The 18,571-nt window shown below is 38.5% G+C and overlaps 1 protein-coding gene across 1 annotated transcript in view; it reads right to left on the reverse strand.

Annotated features, from left to right (window-relative positions):
* The window catches only part of bark (protein bark beetle), a 140,751-nt gene that overhangs the window by 17,275 nt on the left and 104,905 nt on the right, over positions 1-18,571 (reverse strand). Inside the window, 10 exon segments of the mRNA XM_067106238.1 lie at positions 4,707-4,769; positions 8,878-9,003; positions 11,172-11,244; positions 11,247-11,295; positions 11,857-12,087; positions 12,481-12,692; positions 14,527-14,780; positions 15,403-15,660; positions 16,150-16,446; positions 17,446-17,599. Of these exon segments, the coding sequence (XP_066962339.1) occupies positions 4,707-4,769; positions 8,878-9,003; positions 11,172-11,244; positions 11,247-11,295; positions 11,857-12,087; positions 12,481-12,692; positions 14,527-14,780; positions 15,403-15,660; positions 16,150-16,446; positions 17,446-17,599 (1,717 nt within the window).

Below are 18,571 nucleotides of genomic sequence, written 5' to 3' on the forward strand. Positions count from 1 at the left end.
AATAATAATAATAACTGTAAAGCAGCAATTTATTCTTCAAGCAAAGCAGAATACCTCAGAAATTATGCAACAGGATCATCACCAAAATTATTTATTTATTGTATTTTATGTATCTATTTATTTTATTTACAGAGCAGTTAGAATAATCATGCTTTTCCATGTTTACCAAACAATTTCAGACTTTTTTTAGTTTCTTCAAATGTCAGCCATTAATAATTCTTGTCATACCAATTTGAGAAATGGTTAGTTTTCTGCAAGATTTATATCTCTTTAAAGGTATATTTAGCTATAAGTGGATTTTATTGGTTAAATATAAATGTGATCTTAAGTATATATTTATTGTTGTGAGGTTATGTACAGGAGTTTCTTATACGTGAATAACTAGAAATATAACTGTGCTTGTGCTGATAACTCAAAAGAGTGGGGTTGCTTGTTACTGCAAGCAGGGATTATTACAAAAGAAATTGTGTTTTATTTATATAATTTTCCCAAAGTTGCCAAGTTATCCCAGCTTGATTCTAGGAAGCTTGCTGGACAATATAATAAAATAAAGATAAAATAAAAATGAAGTACAATAAACTAAAAATAAACTAAAATAGAATGAAAATAAACTGAAATAAAATAAAAAGTAAAATTAAATAAAATTCAATCAAGATAAAATATAATAAGGGAAATTTAATATTTTGCCCCGAAGAGATACTTCTCCACTTCCCAACCGACCAAATTACCAAAACCACCACCCCCTTTCCCCTTCCCCATTCTCACCTAACCCCCCAACACCCCATCCCCACCCCCGGGGGAAAAGGTATTTTAATCCGTCCTTCTTTTAATTACTTTGGAGAGGAATAATCCTAATTTCCAGTATATTTAATTAAGGGAGAGAAACAAATTATTACTGTATCTAATTAGGCAGATACGACTCGCGGGGGGCGGGGGGGTCTCATATCCCCCCAAGAGGTAAAAATTTTTGTGATGGAATTACTTTCGTAATGTAATTCAAACCTCAAATATGCATTGATTGAGCATGCCCAGGAATGTGATTCCTCTCTCTCTCTCTCTCTCTCTCTCTCTCTCTCTCTCTCTCTTACATGGTTGATGAAATCGTCCTTTACTCTTTCTATCACACATGATCTGGTTGGTAAATTTCAGTCTCTCTCTCTCTCTCTCTCTCTCTCTCTCTCTCTCTCTCTCTCTCTCTCTCTCTCTCTCTCTCTCTCTCTCTCGTTGAGATGAAAAAGTATCTTTCTCTTTTATGATAATTGAAATTCCTATTTCACTCTTCCTGTTTCATATGACCTAGCTAGCAAAAGTCTCTCTCTCTCTCTCTCTCTCTCTCTCTCTCTCTCTCTCTCTCTCTCTCTCTCTCTCTCTCCAACGTGGTAGTGGAAAGGATTTCCTCACTCTAATGATAACTGACAATCGTTTTTGCTCTATCTCACTTGATCTAGCTAAGAAAAGTCTCTCTCTCTCTCTCTCTCTCTCTCTCTCATGCTTATTACTTTGCCAGTTTATCTCAGTCCTGGTATGAATGAATATACATACATGGGAGTTTTGGTGTGCATTCAGCTAAGCTATACAGCAGAGAGAGAGAGAGAGAGAGAGAGAGAGAGAGAGAGAGAGAGAGAGAGAGAGAGAGAGAGGGTAATTAGAGATTGTGCCTTTCAGTTCCATTGGTTACCTGTAATTCTGCCAAAATTGAATTTTCATTAACTACTGCTGTGTTGTACCTGGTTATTCAAGAGAGAGAGAGAGAGAGAGAGAGAGAGAGAGAGAGAGAGAGAGAGAGAGAGAGAGAGAGAGAGAGAATGGTGATTAGAGATTGTGAGTTTAAATCCTATTACCCGTGTTTCTATCATGATTTATTTTTTTTTATTAACTACTATCGTGTTTTACCTGGGTATTCAAAATTCAATTTTTTCACTTCTGTATTTATTTATCTTTATATTTATTCATTTATTCATTCATGCTGAATCATGAGGCGTTTACTTTCTAACATACGGATTCCTGTTTTATTCAATAACAATAACAATAATCATCAACTTTGTTCATTAAAATATTGCACACGCCAATTTGACAGCCCGGAAGTCACTTTCATATTAGCCCCCTCCCCTCCCGTCCCTCTCCCCCCACCCCTCATCCCCTGTGCACTCGCAATTAGTCTTCCGGCCGATTGGGGGCAAAGAATTTCGGCACGGGCCATCTGCTTAACTCACTCGAACTTCGTAATGTCATTAGCGGAACCGACGTTCCTATGAGCGTGATAATGTCCACTGCGAATTTTAATAAAACTTTTTATTTTAGCAATTACAAGAGCTGAATATAAAAAGCCAATTACAGGAAGCTGATATTTTTAAAATTTCGCTCGGTAATTAGTTGGTCAAGCTCCAGAGAAGTTTGAATGACCCCCCAAAAAATTAGCTGGTTTACAAATGCTAATAATATTATTAGCTTCATTCGCAGTTAGTTGGTCAAGCTTCAGTGAGCTGGCTATAGCAATGAAATTCTATGTTATGGGAATTCAACCATTTTTAGGGAAGTTAATTGCGTCAATAATTATAAAAATGCACAAAACACGCATTCTGGGAATAAATCAGTTTTAGAGAGGCCAATAACACAACGAAAATTACATCAGTAATTATAATAATTAACACAAACATAACGAGAACATTAAGTATTAATTCTGTTACAATGGCAGACAGGCTTGGAAAATTATTCCGCAGAAATATTATTTTTTCATTTCTTAAAAATTTCCACCATATGACGTCACAAGCTCACTTTTGCCTAAAACTTCTATCAGAATATTTTATTGATGTCCATTTCTTTATGTAATTTTGTTTTCGTTTGAGACAAAATCGAATCACAAAGAGGTACAAAACAGGCACAAGAGCAAGGTTTCAAATTATCAGCAATGCAGCACATTCATGTAGGAACACATTACACGGAATATTAAACATCACTAGTGATAAGAATCATTAACAGTAATGAGGTATATTCCTAGTGAGGAAAATAAGTCATTGTTTACTGTTCCAGAAGATTGACCACAGCTCATTCTAGCTTCTAGTTCCAGTTCAGAACAAATGGTCATAATCAATTCCAGTTTCTCATTCCAGGAAACTGACCACAGCTCATTCTAATCTTTCATTCCTGTTCCAGACAACTGGTCACAACTCATTCTAATCTTTCATTCCTGTTCCAGACAACTGGTCACAGCTCATTCTAATCTTTCATTCCTGTTCCAGACAACTGGTCACAGCTCATTCTAATCTTTCGTTCCTGTTCCAGACAACTGGCCACAGCTCATTCCAATCTTTCATTCCTGTTCCAGACAACTGGTCACAGCTCATTCTAATCTTTCATTCCTGTTCCAGACAACTGGTCACAGCTCATTCTAATCTTTCATTCCTGTTCCAGACAACTGGTCACAACTCATTCTAGCTTCTCATTCCTGTTCCAGAAAACTGGCCAAAGCCCATTCCAGTTTCACATTCTTCTTGCAGAAAGCTGGTCACAGCTCATTCCAGTTTCTCATTCCTGTTCCAAATGACCTCATTCAAAACAGCTATCTAAGTGGTGGTGCCATGCAGAACTTCATGCACTTCTGCTGCAGAATTCATAAAAATGCAATCAGATTTGCTTGCTAAAATACCTTTGATTTTGTAACCAGACATAATTGACCACAGACATATTTTCAAACCAGTTACGTTCATATATATTTTTTTTATTTTTAAAGGAATTTCTTTTTTATATCTCGTGCTATTTCCTATAAGATTTGAACCAGAATCTGAAATTTATGAAGGATATTTTTCTAGATGAGGTTTTAACACTTTTGTGTGTTATGCTGATAGAAATAAGCTTGGAACATACAGTAATTATTTTCGCCCTGCAGCCATATATTCTAAATCTGAACGATAAAACTTCGATTATAAATACCCACTAACCTAAGTACTTTTTACAATTTACATTTACCCCAAATTAACATATATTCCACTTACAGCCTAAAATTATATTAGGCTTTGAAAATCATTGTACAAAGCAGCATATTAGAATTTTCAAACATGTCATGAGTTAACTTAAGTAAATAGGCAAACATTTTAACAGATTAATTCATTTCTTTAACTCACAAAAATATATACAGTAACAGCTCAACTCAACACACACTTTGGGGGTCTGACCTTCCTGATAAGTAACATGGTTCGTTTAGTAACAAAGACCCTTTATTATATAGCTTGGCCTTGAATATTTTGTAGATATCTCACAGCTAACAGCACTTCCACATAGTTCCTAAACTAATATGCACTTTACACTTAACATTCGGTATCACACCCAAAATGGCAAACACACGAAAAAACAGCAGTATCTGCAAAATTTTCGAAATTGAGATATGCCACCAATTGGGCTCGTTAAACACTAATACACAAGTTACTGCAGTTTAAGAATGATTCTTCAATACTTTATTTAGGGGGGTCCAATTTGCAGTATCTACAAAATCAGTAGTAAGGCAAGGGAAAACTGGAGCATCTACCATTTTTTCTCAGTTTTGTATTTTTGAAGATACTGCAGTCTTTCATTACAAGGCAGAGCAGTTGAGGTCCGTTCAGTTGAGGTGTTGCTGTATACTAAAAGAGAACGTATGTATATGTTATACGTCATGCATCTACGAACACCAACCAGTGCCAAGTGAAGAGTACTGTAGCAGTGCCACTTACCTCTCCTTATCCCAAAGGTGGTAGATATCCTTTTCCAGGCATTCCGAGGAAATGTTGCAGCGTCTGCAAATCCACAAGCAAGCATGCAAGTGATGGTGCTAAAACGTACTCTCTCAATTACTCATGCTTTTCTCAAAATATGCTAAAGGGTAAAGGGAGATACTTTTTTTCTAAGACATAGCAGAGTTTCTTTCCCCCTTCCTGCATGCTGAGGGGAGGGGACGGCTTTCCTTGTGTCTATGGGGGTGATTCGACCTTTGTCAGAGGAAATAGAAAGGTTTGCAAAGAGAAAATAGAAAGGGTTTACAAAGGGGAAATAGAAAGGTTTACAAAGAGAAAATAGAAAGGGTTTACCCAGAGGAAATAGAAAGGTTTTGAAATAGGTTTTGAAAGAGAAAACAGAAAGGGTATACTCAGAGGAAATAGAAAGGTTTACAAAGAGGAAATAGAAAGGTTTACAAAGAGGAAATAGAAAGGTTTACAAAGAGGAAATAGAAAGGGTTTACTCAGAGGAAATAGAAAGGTTTACAAAGAGGAAACAGAAAGGGTTTACTCAGAGGAAATAGAAAGGTTTACAAAGAGGAAACAGAAAGGGTTTACTCAGAGGAAATAGAAAGGTTTACAAAGAGGAAACAGAAAGGGTTTACAAAGGGGAAATAGAAAGGTTTACAAAGAAGAAATAGAAAGGGTTTACAAAGAGGAAATGGAAATGTTTACTCAGAGGAAACAGAAAGGGTTTACTCAGAGGAAATAGAAAGGTTTACAAAGAGAAAATAGAAAGGGTTTACTTGGAGGACGTAGAAAGGTTTACTCAGAGGAAATAGAAAAGATTACTTGGAAGAAACAGAGGGCTGGTTTATTAGGAGGAAACAGAAAGTTTTGATTAGAGGAAACTGAAAGGTTTACTTTAAGTGGAAAGGTTTATTTAAGAGGAAACAGAGAGGTTTACTTTGAAGTGGAAAGGTTTACTTAGAGGAAACAGAAAGGTCTACCTGGAGAAAATGGAAAGGGCTACTAGAGCAAGGTTTATTTAGAGGAAGTGGGTTACATGTATGAAAAGAGCAAGGTTCACTTAATGGAAATAGATAGGCTTCCCTGAGGGAAGCAGAAGAGAAAGGTTTACTTAGAGGAAGTAGAAAGGGTTACTTGTAGGAAATAGCAAGGATACAGAAAGGTTTACTTAGAGGCAGTAGAAAAGTTTGTCCATAGGAAGTAGAAAGGGTTACTTGTACAAAATAACAAGGTTTACTTGAATGAGGTAGAAAGGGTTACTTGTACTTACAGGCAATAGAAATGCTCACTTGGAGGAAGTGAAAAGGGTAGAAAGGGTTACTTCTAGGAAATGTCAAGGTTCACTTACAGGAGACAGAAAAGAAAAGATTAAGGGTATGATGATTGTCTGTCAGTCAGTCTTGTGAGGCAGTAGATCCAGTTACTCAATTCAAATGAGAGCACACCTACTTACACTATGCTGTCAAGCAAAACTTGAATATATCTGACACCTACAAAGTACAGTATTTTATCTAAATACCATCACAAATAATCTAATCGAAAATTCTTGAAGGGAAATTACAGTATCAAGCCTCACGGGCTGTCAAGAGGTCTCTAGAGTCCAGTCAGGAATAAGTTATATTCCTGACTTTATCTCCATTAAATTTATAGACAAAATCTTATTTGGCATTTGTAAGTGAGGTTTCCTTTCCCGGGTGGGTGTTCACCCGAGTTCTAAATATTGCTATCTTAGACTCACCTAAGATCTAAACATTACATTCACAGGCTTATGCCAACTCTAAATATTGCCATCACAGATATTACAGTCACAGACCCAACCTAGGTCTACATATAGCCGTCACAGATTCATCCTAGGGCTAAAATGACAGTCGTAGAATCACGCAAGCTCTAAATACTGCCATCATGGATGTTGCAGTCACAGAACCACCCAAGGTCTAAATACTGCCATCACAGATTCACCCGAGGTCTAAGTACTGCTGTCGTAACTCACGCAAGCCCTAAATATTGCCGCCACAGATTCACCCAAGGTCTAAATATTGCGGTCGTAGACTCATGTGTGGTCTAAATATTGCAAGCATAACTTTACCCAAAGCCTATATCTTTCTGGCTCATTTTTAGCTTAGGTCTACACTCCTCAAAAGTACCTTCACCCTAGGTCCACATTTCCAGAGTATATATTTTGATATCAAATCACCCTATAAGATTGGAAATAACACCAAAAATAAACAACTGTTGATCAAATTGATCAAGAAACTAATAACATTTCAGTTCTTATGAGGTTTCATTGATACCATAATTCCCTTCAAGGATCTAATCTGCATTCTATGTCATAGTAAACAAACTCCAAATGGTCAGCAGTATGTCAGGAGATGACCTACAATGTCTCTCTACTTCCAAAGGAGAAGCTAAGCCAAAAACGGATTCATAAAGACATGAAGCTTTAAGTGCAGTCAAAAGTCAATGGATCCTTCCACTCACAAAGCTTTAAACTCAGTCAAAAGTCAATGGACCCATCCACTCACAAACCTTTAAGTTCAGTCAAAAGTCAATGGACCCATCCACTCACAAAGCTTTAAGTTCAGTCAAAAGTCAATGGATCCATCCACTCACAAAGCTTTAAGTTCAGTCAAAAGTCAATGGATCCATCCACTCACAAAGCTTTAAGTTCAGTCAAAAGTCAATGGATCCATCCACTCACAAAGCTTTAAGTTCAGTCAAAAGTCAGTGGACCCATCCACTCACAAAACTTTAAGTTCAGTCAAGTCTACAGCTCCATAAATTCATAAATTTAGGTTCAGCCAAAAGTCTATGGATCCACAAATCCATACAGCTTCAGGTTAATTCAAAACTCTACGGGTACACAAATTCATAAAGCTTTAGGTTAATTTAAAATTCCACTGATCCAATAATTCAAAGAGCTTTAGGTTAAATCCAAAATCTACGGGTCCACAAATCCACAATACTTCGGGTTAATTCAAAAGTCTATGGATCGACAAATCCGTGAAGCTTTAAGGTTAATTCAGATACCTGCGGATCCACAACTCATTGAAGCTATAGGTTAATTAAGGTATCTGCGGATCCAGAACTCATTGAAGCTTTAGGTTAATTCAGATATCTGCGGATCCACAACTCCGTAAAGCTTTAGGTTAATCCAGAACGTCTATGTCGTTTTACGGAAGCTAGCTATTCGCAACTTTAAGAAGCGGAGGGCAAGGGGTTTAACTACTCAACCAATACAGCAAAACGTAGATATAAGGTAAATATAAACAGAAATGATTTCCTCTCAGTTGTGGAACATGCAATAAAGGGGGTACCGGAAGGCAAAAGGACCCTCTTTCTAACCCTCGGTGACTCGTTCTCCTTACCTACGAAGTCCTGAACTAATGTAGAGAGAGGTAGTGGTAGTAGACAGTCAAAGGCCCCACGTGTGCGAGGTGCAGAGATTTTTGGGAATTAGAAATCAAATTATGCATATTCTCGGGGGGTTTCATAATGCAATCTACTTCATTCTAACATTCTAGGGCAAGTCAGTAAATGGTCAAATGATATGCCAGAACTGAATAGTTGATGTGGATGATGCAATCTAGAAAAGTTGTTGTTGAGTTAGTACAGGATGTGACACAACTATAGATGTCAAATATTGTGCCATCGATTAGATTTCTCTCAAGAACTAGCTAAGACATCTGGGAAAATGGATTATGATCTGGATTTCTAAAAGTAGATTTGAAAACTCTTACAAGATTTTTATTTTCTAAATTATCAGTGTCATGGAAGGCTACACAATATAGAACTAGATTACTACTTACATTCCTATAATTTAGGGAAAAGACTTATTAATAAAGAATTCTGTTTTCTTAAACTACAACACAAAGTTAATATTATACACTGAAGATAAAAGGATGAGATTTTCCCCAACTTAATAAATATATTAAGTGTCATTTCACAAACTTAACTACTTTAAACTTTAACAACATTCAAATTTCCAAATCCCTACCACCTAGATACTTAACAAATGCCCATCCCTCAGCAAATATTTAAACAATTACCCCAAAAAATCAACATCAAAAAGAAAGACTTTAAAATAACTAAGCAATACAACTGACAACTCCTATACTAATAAGGAAGAAGAAGGCTTAAAAACTCCAAAAGAAAGACTTACACAGATTCGTTGACTGCCACCATCTCATAGGCGTTGTCCCAGTTGTAGAAGACGTTGTCAACGAACTGTTGGCCGGCGCTTCCAGCAATGATGGTTCCTTGGTATGTTGGGTCAACGGCGATATTTCTGTTGGAAGTAAAAAAAAAAAGGGTGTGATGGTAAGTTGGTAGCTGGAGTGAGGTAGTACAGAAAGAGTGGGGTATTTTATATACACAGTAAGTTTTTGTTCATGTTAATGATTCTGTTATAATTTTTAATGTTATCTTTAGTTTAACCTGAGGATAATTATTGACCTGTCTTAATTTTTCATTGAGCTATCCTTTTTCCACATAATATATACATACTTTACTTGACTTAAATTTGTGCTTGACCTCATAATTTTCCTTCTTAACATGTAATATATATATATATATGCTTACACTTTCTTCTATCCGGTGTGATATCTCGCCATCTCTTACAACTTCCAATTCCTAAGAAATAACTTATTTTCCTCACCCACAATCTCCACATCTTCAGAGGTAAAAGCACCCCCTTCTCGTAAAACCCACAAGAGCATAAATTCCCAAGGACTTTTACACATTTTTAAGGTTAAAATCACAAGACCATAAAATCCCAAGGATTTTTAACCTCACCACTCAATGTTGCCAAGTCAAAATTACCCATTGCTCTTCTCGTAAGCGGTTTCTGGGCTGCGTTCAACAACGCTACACGCGTCGCATAAAACTACTATTTCAGGATAAATGTCACCGAACGGAGTCGTTGGAGAACTTTGGAGGTTTAGATAAAGATATGGATACCTGATTTTATTGTATATGAACTTTATATAACTTTATATGGTGTAGGCTTTATTTTTTCTTAGTGTTTAGGGTTGGAAAGTCTTAAAGCCCATATCCCTTCCCCCCCAACACAGAGTCCTTTAACCATCCAAACCCCATCCTCCCCCCTATACATTTAACTGGAAGCATCTATTTACATTGTAAAGTTCTTAATAAATTGGAAAATACTTTATATAGAATCACTAAATATTGTCAATATTATTAAGAAAAATACTAAAATATGAAAAAACTCTGTTGTGCTTAAAACTGGTCAAAGAAAAAGACATTTGTTTCTCGTAAAAAAATAAAATATTTATACTTATGTAAAATTAGAATAAAAATACCGCCATTCCCAGAGAACTCACGAAGGGGAGAGAGAGAGAGAGAGAGAGAGAGAGAGAGAGAGAGAGAGATCAAGAAGAAGCAGAACAAGAAGAAGAAAAAGAAGAACAAGAACATGAGGAACAGGAAAAGAACAACCACAACAAGAGGAGCAAGAAGAAGAAAAGAAGAACAAGAGGAAGAAGCAGACGAAGAACAAGGACAATGAGAACAAGCACAACAACAAGAAGAAAACAAGAAGAAAAACAAGAACCAGAAGGAAGAACAACAAAAACAACACCACCAAAAACAAGGCATATCGTCCCTCCCAAGAGAGACACAATCCACGGAAAGAACAAGAAGCAGAAGAAGAACGGCAACACGAAGAACAACAAAAAGAAACAACAAGAACAACAACAACGAAGAACAACAAAAAGAAACAACAAGAACGACAACAACGAAGAACAACAAAAAGAAACAACAAGAACAACAACAACGAAGAACAACAAAAAGAAACAACAAGAACAACAACAACGAAGAACAACAACGAAGAACAACAAGAACAACAAAGCAAAAGAAGAACAACAAAAGAAAAACAACGAAGAACAACAAAAGAAATAACGAAGAACAACAAAAAGAAAACAAAGAAGAAACAACAACAACAACAACAACGAAGAACAACAAAAGAAACAACAAGAACAACAAAAAAAGAAACAAAAAGAAACAGCAAGAACGACAACAACGAAGAACAACAAAAAGAAACAACAAGAACAACAACAAAAAGAACAACAAAAGAAACAACAAGAACAACAACAACAAAGAACAACAAAAAAAGAAAACAACAAAAGAACAAAACAAACAACAACAAAAAGAAACAAACAAGAACAACAAAAGAAAACAACAAGAACGACAAACAACGAAGAACAACAAAAGAAACAAGAACAAGAACAACAACAAAAAAGAAACAACAAGAACGACAACAACGAAGAACAACAAAAATAAACAACAAGAACAACAACAACGAAGAACAACAACAACGAAGAACAACAAAAAGAAACAAGAACAACAACAACGAAGAACAACAAAAAGAAACAACAAGAACGACAACAACGAAGAACAACAACAAGAACAACAACAATGTATACATAAGCCACGTACTTGGCCAAGCTGTTGTGAGAGGTCGTCTGGTACACTGGCAGACGCACTTTCTGGAAGCCGTAAATATCTAGATGTGTCTGCCGATGTTGCTATGGGCGTAGTTGTGGGTGAACACCGACACGACCTGCAAGAACGGGTGCGTTATAGGATCGGGAGGCGCTTTAAAAAGAATTAGTGTAGGAGGGGGAGGGGGGAGAGGGCCTATACTTTGGCCCCATTTTTGGGGTAAATGCGATTTATTGCTTTTTTAAGGGGATGTATGTTAGGTTAGAGTGATTTCGTCTCTCTCTCTCTCTCTCTCTCTCTCTCTCTCTCTCTCTCTCTCTCGTTTAGTCTTGAATCTGGCATCACAATACACCAGTCATTATAAATTAATACTCTCTCTCTCTCTCTCTCTCTCTCTCTCTCTCTCTCTCTCTATACGTTGCTAATGAATATTATGTGAAAGATGCTTTAACTGACAAAATTATCTCTCTCTCTCTCTCTCTCTCTTCATACTTATTATACTGACGTGATTCTCTCTCTCTCTCTCTCTCTCTCTCTCTCTCTCTCTCTCTCTCAACTAAATTAAATTCTATTATTATTATAATTATTCTTACATTCAAAACACGAAAATATCACCTATACCTAAAAAGAGCCATACCCCCTTCCAACCCCATCCTCCCCTACTCCCCAAAAATCCCACCTGCCCGAGCGTGATGACGTCATGGTAGGGGGAGAAGGACCAGCTGAAGTCGTTGTAGGCGATGAGGGCGTGCTGGTAGGCCGAGTTCTCCCTGGATTCGATATGGAGGGCGGGCCAGTGGAGCGTCCCCTCGAAGAGGTTGTTCGTCACGTTGGCTTGGAGCTTCGTCGCGGCTCCAATGGAGCCGGCCAGGATGTACAGGCCCCCTGTGTTGTTGCGGACCAGGTTGTTCTGTTTTTGGGGGAAAGAAGAACAACAACATTAATATGGAGGGGACGAAGAAGTTGTGGAAGGCTTCTGGTTTGAGAGAGAGAGAGAGAGAGAGAGAGAGAGAGAGAGAGAGAGAGAGAGAGAGAGAGAGAGAGAGAGGCTATCTTAGGAACCTAAGACTAACGGGAGTTTGTTAATTAAGTTCATGTGGAAGAGAGAGAGAGAGAGAGAGAGAGAGAGAGAGAGAGAGAGAGAGAGAGAGAGAGAGACTATCCTAGCAACCTAAGAAACTTAAAGACAAAACTATGACAACTGAATATAAACAAAAAATTATTCAAATATACAAACTTAAGACACCAAAAAACAAAACAATCTTACAAAAAAAAAAAAAAAACTTGCAAATTCAAAACCGACCTTGAAATAGACATCCTGCATATTCTGAAGGTCGAGGTGGAGAGCCGCCCTTGTGGTGGTGAAGTTGGCGTACAGCTGCCTACCGTTGTTCTCAATCCTGCTGAAGGAGAAACACACCCAGGGGTTGACCTCCCCGGCGGTAGCGGCGAACACGGCGCCCCCTACGTTGTCGTAGAACTGGTTGTAGGTCAGGTTGTGGAGGATGTTACGGTCTGGAATGAGTTGTGAAGTTTGGGTTGTGGAAAATGAACACAAAAATATATATGCACACAAACATAATTCTACCTAGTCCAAAGTCCAAGTCTACCATGCATCATTAATGGCTTGTGTGGTTTTTATTATTCATGTTAATGTTCTATAATTATTTTATTTAAAATTCATTAGCTTGCCTGTTGTATTTTTCACTGTTCTATTCATTTATATATATATATATATATATATATATATATATATATATATATATATATATATATATATATATATATATATATATATATATAAATCATAATACTGCAATATTAAGAATGAACAAATCAATGAACATTCAAGAAGCAAGGAAACTAATTTTAAATTAAGTAAACTAGAAGCATTAACATAAATAAGAAACACACAGGCCACAAATGAACTATGCAAACCTGGACTCAAGACCAGGTTATGGTTAAAAAATCAATTTTAAATGCTTATACTCATCACTACCACATCCTGCATACCACATACATATACAGTATACAAGGACTATGTTCAACATGTTGCATAGAGCATGTAATAATAACCTTTAGCTAATTACTTCTGACCTTTCTTGACCTATTAGCAGGTCACTTCTGATCTTAAAATCCAGCCTCCAAATATACATCAAATTAATAATATTCTTCATCTCCTTCGTCCAACCTCACCTCACATATTTATGCATAACCCAGCAACGTCCCGTGCTGAAGGCTTAAGCAATTCATAGTAATGGCCCTGCGGCCATTTCTTTGGCCCAGTGAGTCATTACTCGTCGTTACTCGCGAGTCATTACTCATGTAAATGGGTGGTAATGATCAATTGGTCATTACTGAGAAAGATGGGAAACGACTTCGTCACGGAAACTTTCTTGAAAATGGCGTTAGTCACTCGGGAATAATTCTATCGTTTTCCTGTTAATCATTTATTACGATTCATGTTTGTTAATTAGTTTATTTATTTATACTTGTGTTAGTTTCACCTTTCTGTCGCGAAACTGAAGCTGGTTTACGAGAGAGTCGAGGTGATAAGTTCACAACTCATGGGACATTGCATAATATCTACCTTTAGTCGTAGCATATGTTCTGTGTGTGTGTGTGTGTGTGTGTGTGTGTGTGTGTGTGTGTGTATGACAGGTAGCAGGGGCACAATCCTCGTAACCTCGCCCCTGTCCAAAAATACCCAATTAATCCCAGGTAGCCAGGAACAGGTACACAGTCCTCGCAACCTCACACCTGTCCTTAAAAAAAAACACACAAAACCTCCCAAGTCCCTCCCAAAAACCCCCAAATTCCCTCACAAAAACCTCAACATTCCTCACAAAAACACCCAAAATTCCCTTCAAAAACCCACAAATTCCCTCCCAAAAACCCCCAAATTCCCTCCCAAAAACCAACAAATTACCTCCCAAAACCCCAAATTTCCTCACAAAAACCCCAGAATTCCCTCCCCCAAAAAACCCAAATTCCCTCACAAAAACCCCCAAAATCCCTCACAAAAAACTCCAGATTCCCTCACAAAAAACCCCAAATTCCATCACAACAACCCCCAAATTCCCTCACAAAACCCCCAAATTCCCTCACAAATACCTAAAAGTCCCTCACAAAACCCCTAATTCCCTCACAAAAAACCCAAATTCCCCAAAAAAAACCCAAATTCCCTCACCAAAACCCCCAAATTCCCTCCCAAAAAAAACCAAATCCCCTCCCAAAACCCCCAAAATCCCTCACAAAACCCAAAATCCTCCCAAGAACCCCAAATCCCCCAAAAACCCCAAATCCCCTCACAAAAACCCCCAAATCCGCTCTCCCAAAAAACACTCACTGATTCCCAGATCAGAAATAGGCAAGGTGACGATCTCGGCAGTGAATCCCATGTCCCCGGAGGCTCCGGTCGCGTGCAACTCGATGCTCAGCCGCGTTCCTACGGTCTTGAAGAACCTCATGTGGTTGCCGCTGTTCATGTGGATCTCCGACAGGACCTGGGTCGTCTGGTTGTAGACGTCTCCGTCGTAGAGGACTATCCTGTCGGGCAGCATAGGATCCTCGGTCGAGTTGTACAGGTTGAATTGCAGGAGTCTGTTTGGAAAATGGTAGATTTAATTGTCGCAGTTTTATCAGCTTTCATCTACAACTTTTACGATTGTTATTTCTATCTATAACTTTGCCGTCATAGATACAACACTGGGCTGTTGTTTTACAGGTCGAAGGTTCAGATAACCACGAGATAATAATATATCTTATTATCAAGTAATCTAAGTCAAAATACCATGCTTATGGTAGTATTACTATCAGTAGAAATGACAGTTATACCATGTTTCAAGATTACAATAATAGTTTTATGCTTTGATAAATTTTACTTGGCAACTTTAGAGAATCACTCTGATTGTTAGAGAGAGAGAGAGAGAGAGAGAGAGTATGAGTTGCTGTTATTAGAGTTAATCTACTAATAATGATTAAATCTTGCCATCGAAAATACTTATATTTTCGAAGAGTTTCAGCTGAAAAATTTAAATTATATATGTATATATATATATATATATATATATATATATATATATATATATATATATATATATATACTGTAAACATACTTACAAACAGGTATACATATGCACACAGAATACACAAATACACAGGTGTGCGCATGATACTTATATACATATGAACAGGTGTCTATCCTACAGGTGCACACCCTCACCTGAACCCGAAATTCTTGACGTCGAACACCGACGAGAATATCTTGACGCAGTCGACGGGTCTGTTGTCGTACTTGTAGTAGAGAATGACCCTCTCCTCGATGACCAGCTCCTTGGTCGAGTCGCAAATGTCGATCATGCCGAACATGTGGTAGGGCAGTCTCAGGTGAGTCAGGGGGAAGAAGGACGACTCCTCCGACTCGCGAGTCTCCCCCGTCAGCCCCATCAGGGAGACTCCGAAGCCCAGGTTGTTTTGGAAGCTGTGGGAGGGGGAGTAATGGGATGGGTGAGTCTGGTTGGGGGTGGTGGGATGGGTGAGTCTTTCTCTCTCTCTAGACTCGAGATTTTCACTAGAGTCTTGAGTCTCTCTCTCTCTCTCTCTCTCTCTCTCTCTCTCTCTCTCTCTCTCTCTCAGGAATCTTCATATTGTGTGAGATAACATTTTTACTCTTATTCACAGTCTCATCTCTCTCTCTCTCTCTCTCTCTCTCTCTCTCTCTCTCACACACACACACACACACACACACACGCACACACACACAATCTCTCTCTCTCTCCCTCTCTCTCTCTCTCACACACACTCTCACACACTCTCTCTCCCTATCTCTCCTCTCTCACACATACACAGACACAATCTCTTACTCTCTCTCTTTCTCTCTCTCTCTTCACACATACACAAACAATCTCTCTCTCTCTCTCTCTCTCTCTCTCTCTCTCTCTCTCTCTCTCTCCAACCCTGAGACACTCACGTGTTGTAGAGCATATCGAAGGCGTCCGTAGCCGACACAATGGTGACGCCGTCATGGGCGGAATCCTTGACGGTGACGCCCCTGAGGGCGGGCGTCTCGTGGAAGGACATGATGGCCGGGGACTTGTCGTTGTGCAGGATGCCCGCGCCCCTCACCTCCACCCACTCCAGGATCGACCGGTAGGCGGAGAAAGTCGTGGCGCCGTGGACGAAGGGGTGGGCGTGGTCGTGCGTCGGGCTGTTCGGGTCGTGGATGCGGTTGTAGACGTCCAGGTGCTCGAATTTGTGGATGGAGAACCTGAGGGCGGGAAGGAGACGGTGAGTCAGTGGGTGAGTCAGTGAGTCAATGAGTTTGTGAGTCGATGAGTCACTAAGCTTGGAGAGGCTGTAAGTCAATGAGTCTGTGCGTCGATGAGTCACTGAGTTGGTGAGTCTGTGAGTCGATGAGTCGATGAGTCAATGAGTGGATGAGTCTGTGAGTCAGAGTTGGTGAGTCTGTGAGTCAATGAGTCTGTGTGCCTGTGAGTCAATGAGTCGGTGAGTCAACGAATCTGTGAGTCAATGTTAGCCTGTGGTCAACGAGTTAATGAGTCGATGACTCTGTGAGTCACTGAGTTGGTGAGTCTGTTAGTCAATGAGTCAGTGAGTCTGTGAATCAATGAGTCAGTGAGTCTGAGTCAATGAGTAGGTGAGTCTAAGTCAGTGAGTCTGTGAGTCAATGAGCCAGTGAGTCCTTTATTCAATCACTCGATGAGTCTTTATTCAAGAGTCAGTGAGCCTTTGATTCAATGAGTCAGTGAGTCTTTGATTCAATGAGTCAGTGAGTCTTTGATTCAATGAGACGTGAGTCAATGAGACGAGAGTCAATGCCATACTTTTTCAGACAATGAGTCACTCATAATGATACGATAGTGACTCATGGCTAACCTAATCTTTGCGACTTATATGAGTCGTGAGTCATTATCACTGTGACTTTTAAGACAGTGAGTTGTGAGTCATAATAAGTGTGACTGATATTCAAGAATATTATGTATATATATATATATATATATATATATATATATATATATATATATATATATATATATATATATATAATAGACAGAATGCAGTGTACAGAAGAGGGGAGAGAGAGAGAGAGAGAGAGATTTATAAAAAATACATCTCATCTTATGGCTCCCCAGTATATACTACATATCTATCAGTGCAAAATGAATAAAATATATATATAGCGTCAAAGAGAGAGAGATAGAGAGAGAGAGAGACTTACATACATACATATATATATATATATCACCTTATATATACCCAGTATTCCTGATCATCCTTCTCAAGGCTGAGATCACCGCAGGAGATGTAAACAAAGTCGCCATTCCAAGCACACTCGTACCTGTGGTCATATATCTGTCCATTCATCCGAACGTTGCACTCGTCTAGTCCGGCTTCGCTACCTGTACGACGGAAAGGAGACAAAACGAGACAGGTTATAGCATTAGCAAGACAGGAAGGTAGATCACCGTCCGGACAAGTTCGTTTTAGTATCCCGTCCAATACTGGGACGACACAGAATCGAGGAGGAGCGAAGGATTGTGAGGTATTGGGGAGTTTCTGGAGCCCAAGTCGAGGCCATCTACAAGGATCGGGAGAAGGTGCTACCAAGTCGAACCCCTTCGCTTGCAAATTGAATATAAAGTCAAACGGAAACTTGGTTTCAAGTTTATCTCTGCTGCATGCGAACTTTTAGAACAGAGAAGCCGTGAACAAGTTCTTTCCCGTAATTACGACACAGGAAAGTGCTAGCTAGGGCAGGTCCGATGCTTTTATTAAAACGTATGGTGGTGTGATCCCCACTTTCAACTGCCATCTGTCAATAAGATTTGTATATTCTTCTTTTGTTTTTTTTTCCAATTCTGTGTAGTATGGAAATTAAACGCTGCATAGAAGCAATATATCTTACTAAATTTCTTATTCTTCTTAAATTCTCAAAGAATTTAAAGCAGTTTCGCATTGTAGATTAAAACGAGCAGAGATATTCAATGGAATATTCACAAACCATGATACCTATGACCTGAAAACAATCGGTAAATTTTCTGATACTGCTTTTTTACAACCTTTTGGTTGTGAAACATAAGACTGATTGTAACTTCTGGTCTTGAAAAACACTACTGATTTCAAACCTAACCTTACAAAACGCCTTACAAGAAAAATGATAGAACTGATTTAAAGCAAAGCGTCTATTTCAGATAAAAAGGGCAGAATAATTTTGCGAAATATTCAGAAATCGTTGTATCGACGAACTGAAAAATACTGAGTGAATTCATGGCAACTCTCCCTCTATAACTTTAGGTTGTGAAACACAAGATTAATTAATACTTTAGGCTTTGGAAAACACAACATATTTCAAACAGTAAAGGCCGCCACTT

Source organism: Macrobrachium rosenbergii, chromosome 7, assembly GCF_040412425.1.
Source record: "Macrobrachium rosenbergii isolate ZJJX-2024 chromosome 7, ASM4041242v1, whole genome shotgun sequence".
Lineage (NCBI taxonomy): Eukaryota > Metazoa > Arthropoda > Malacostraca > Decapoda > Palaemonidae > Macrobrachium > Macrobrachium rosenbergii.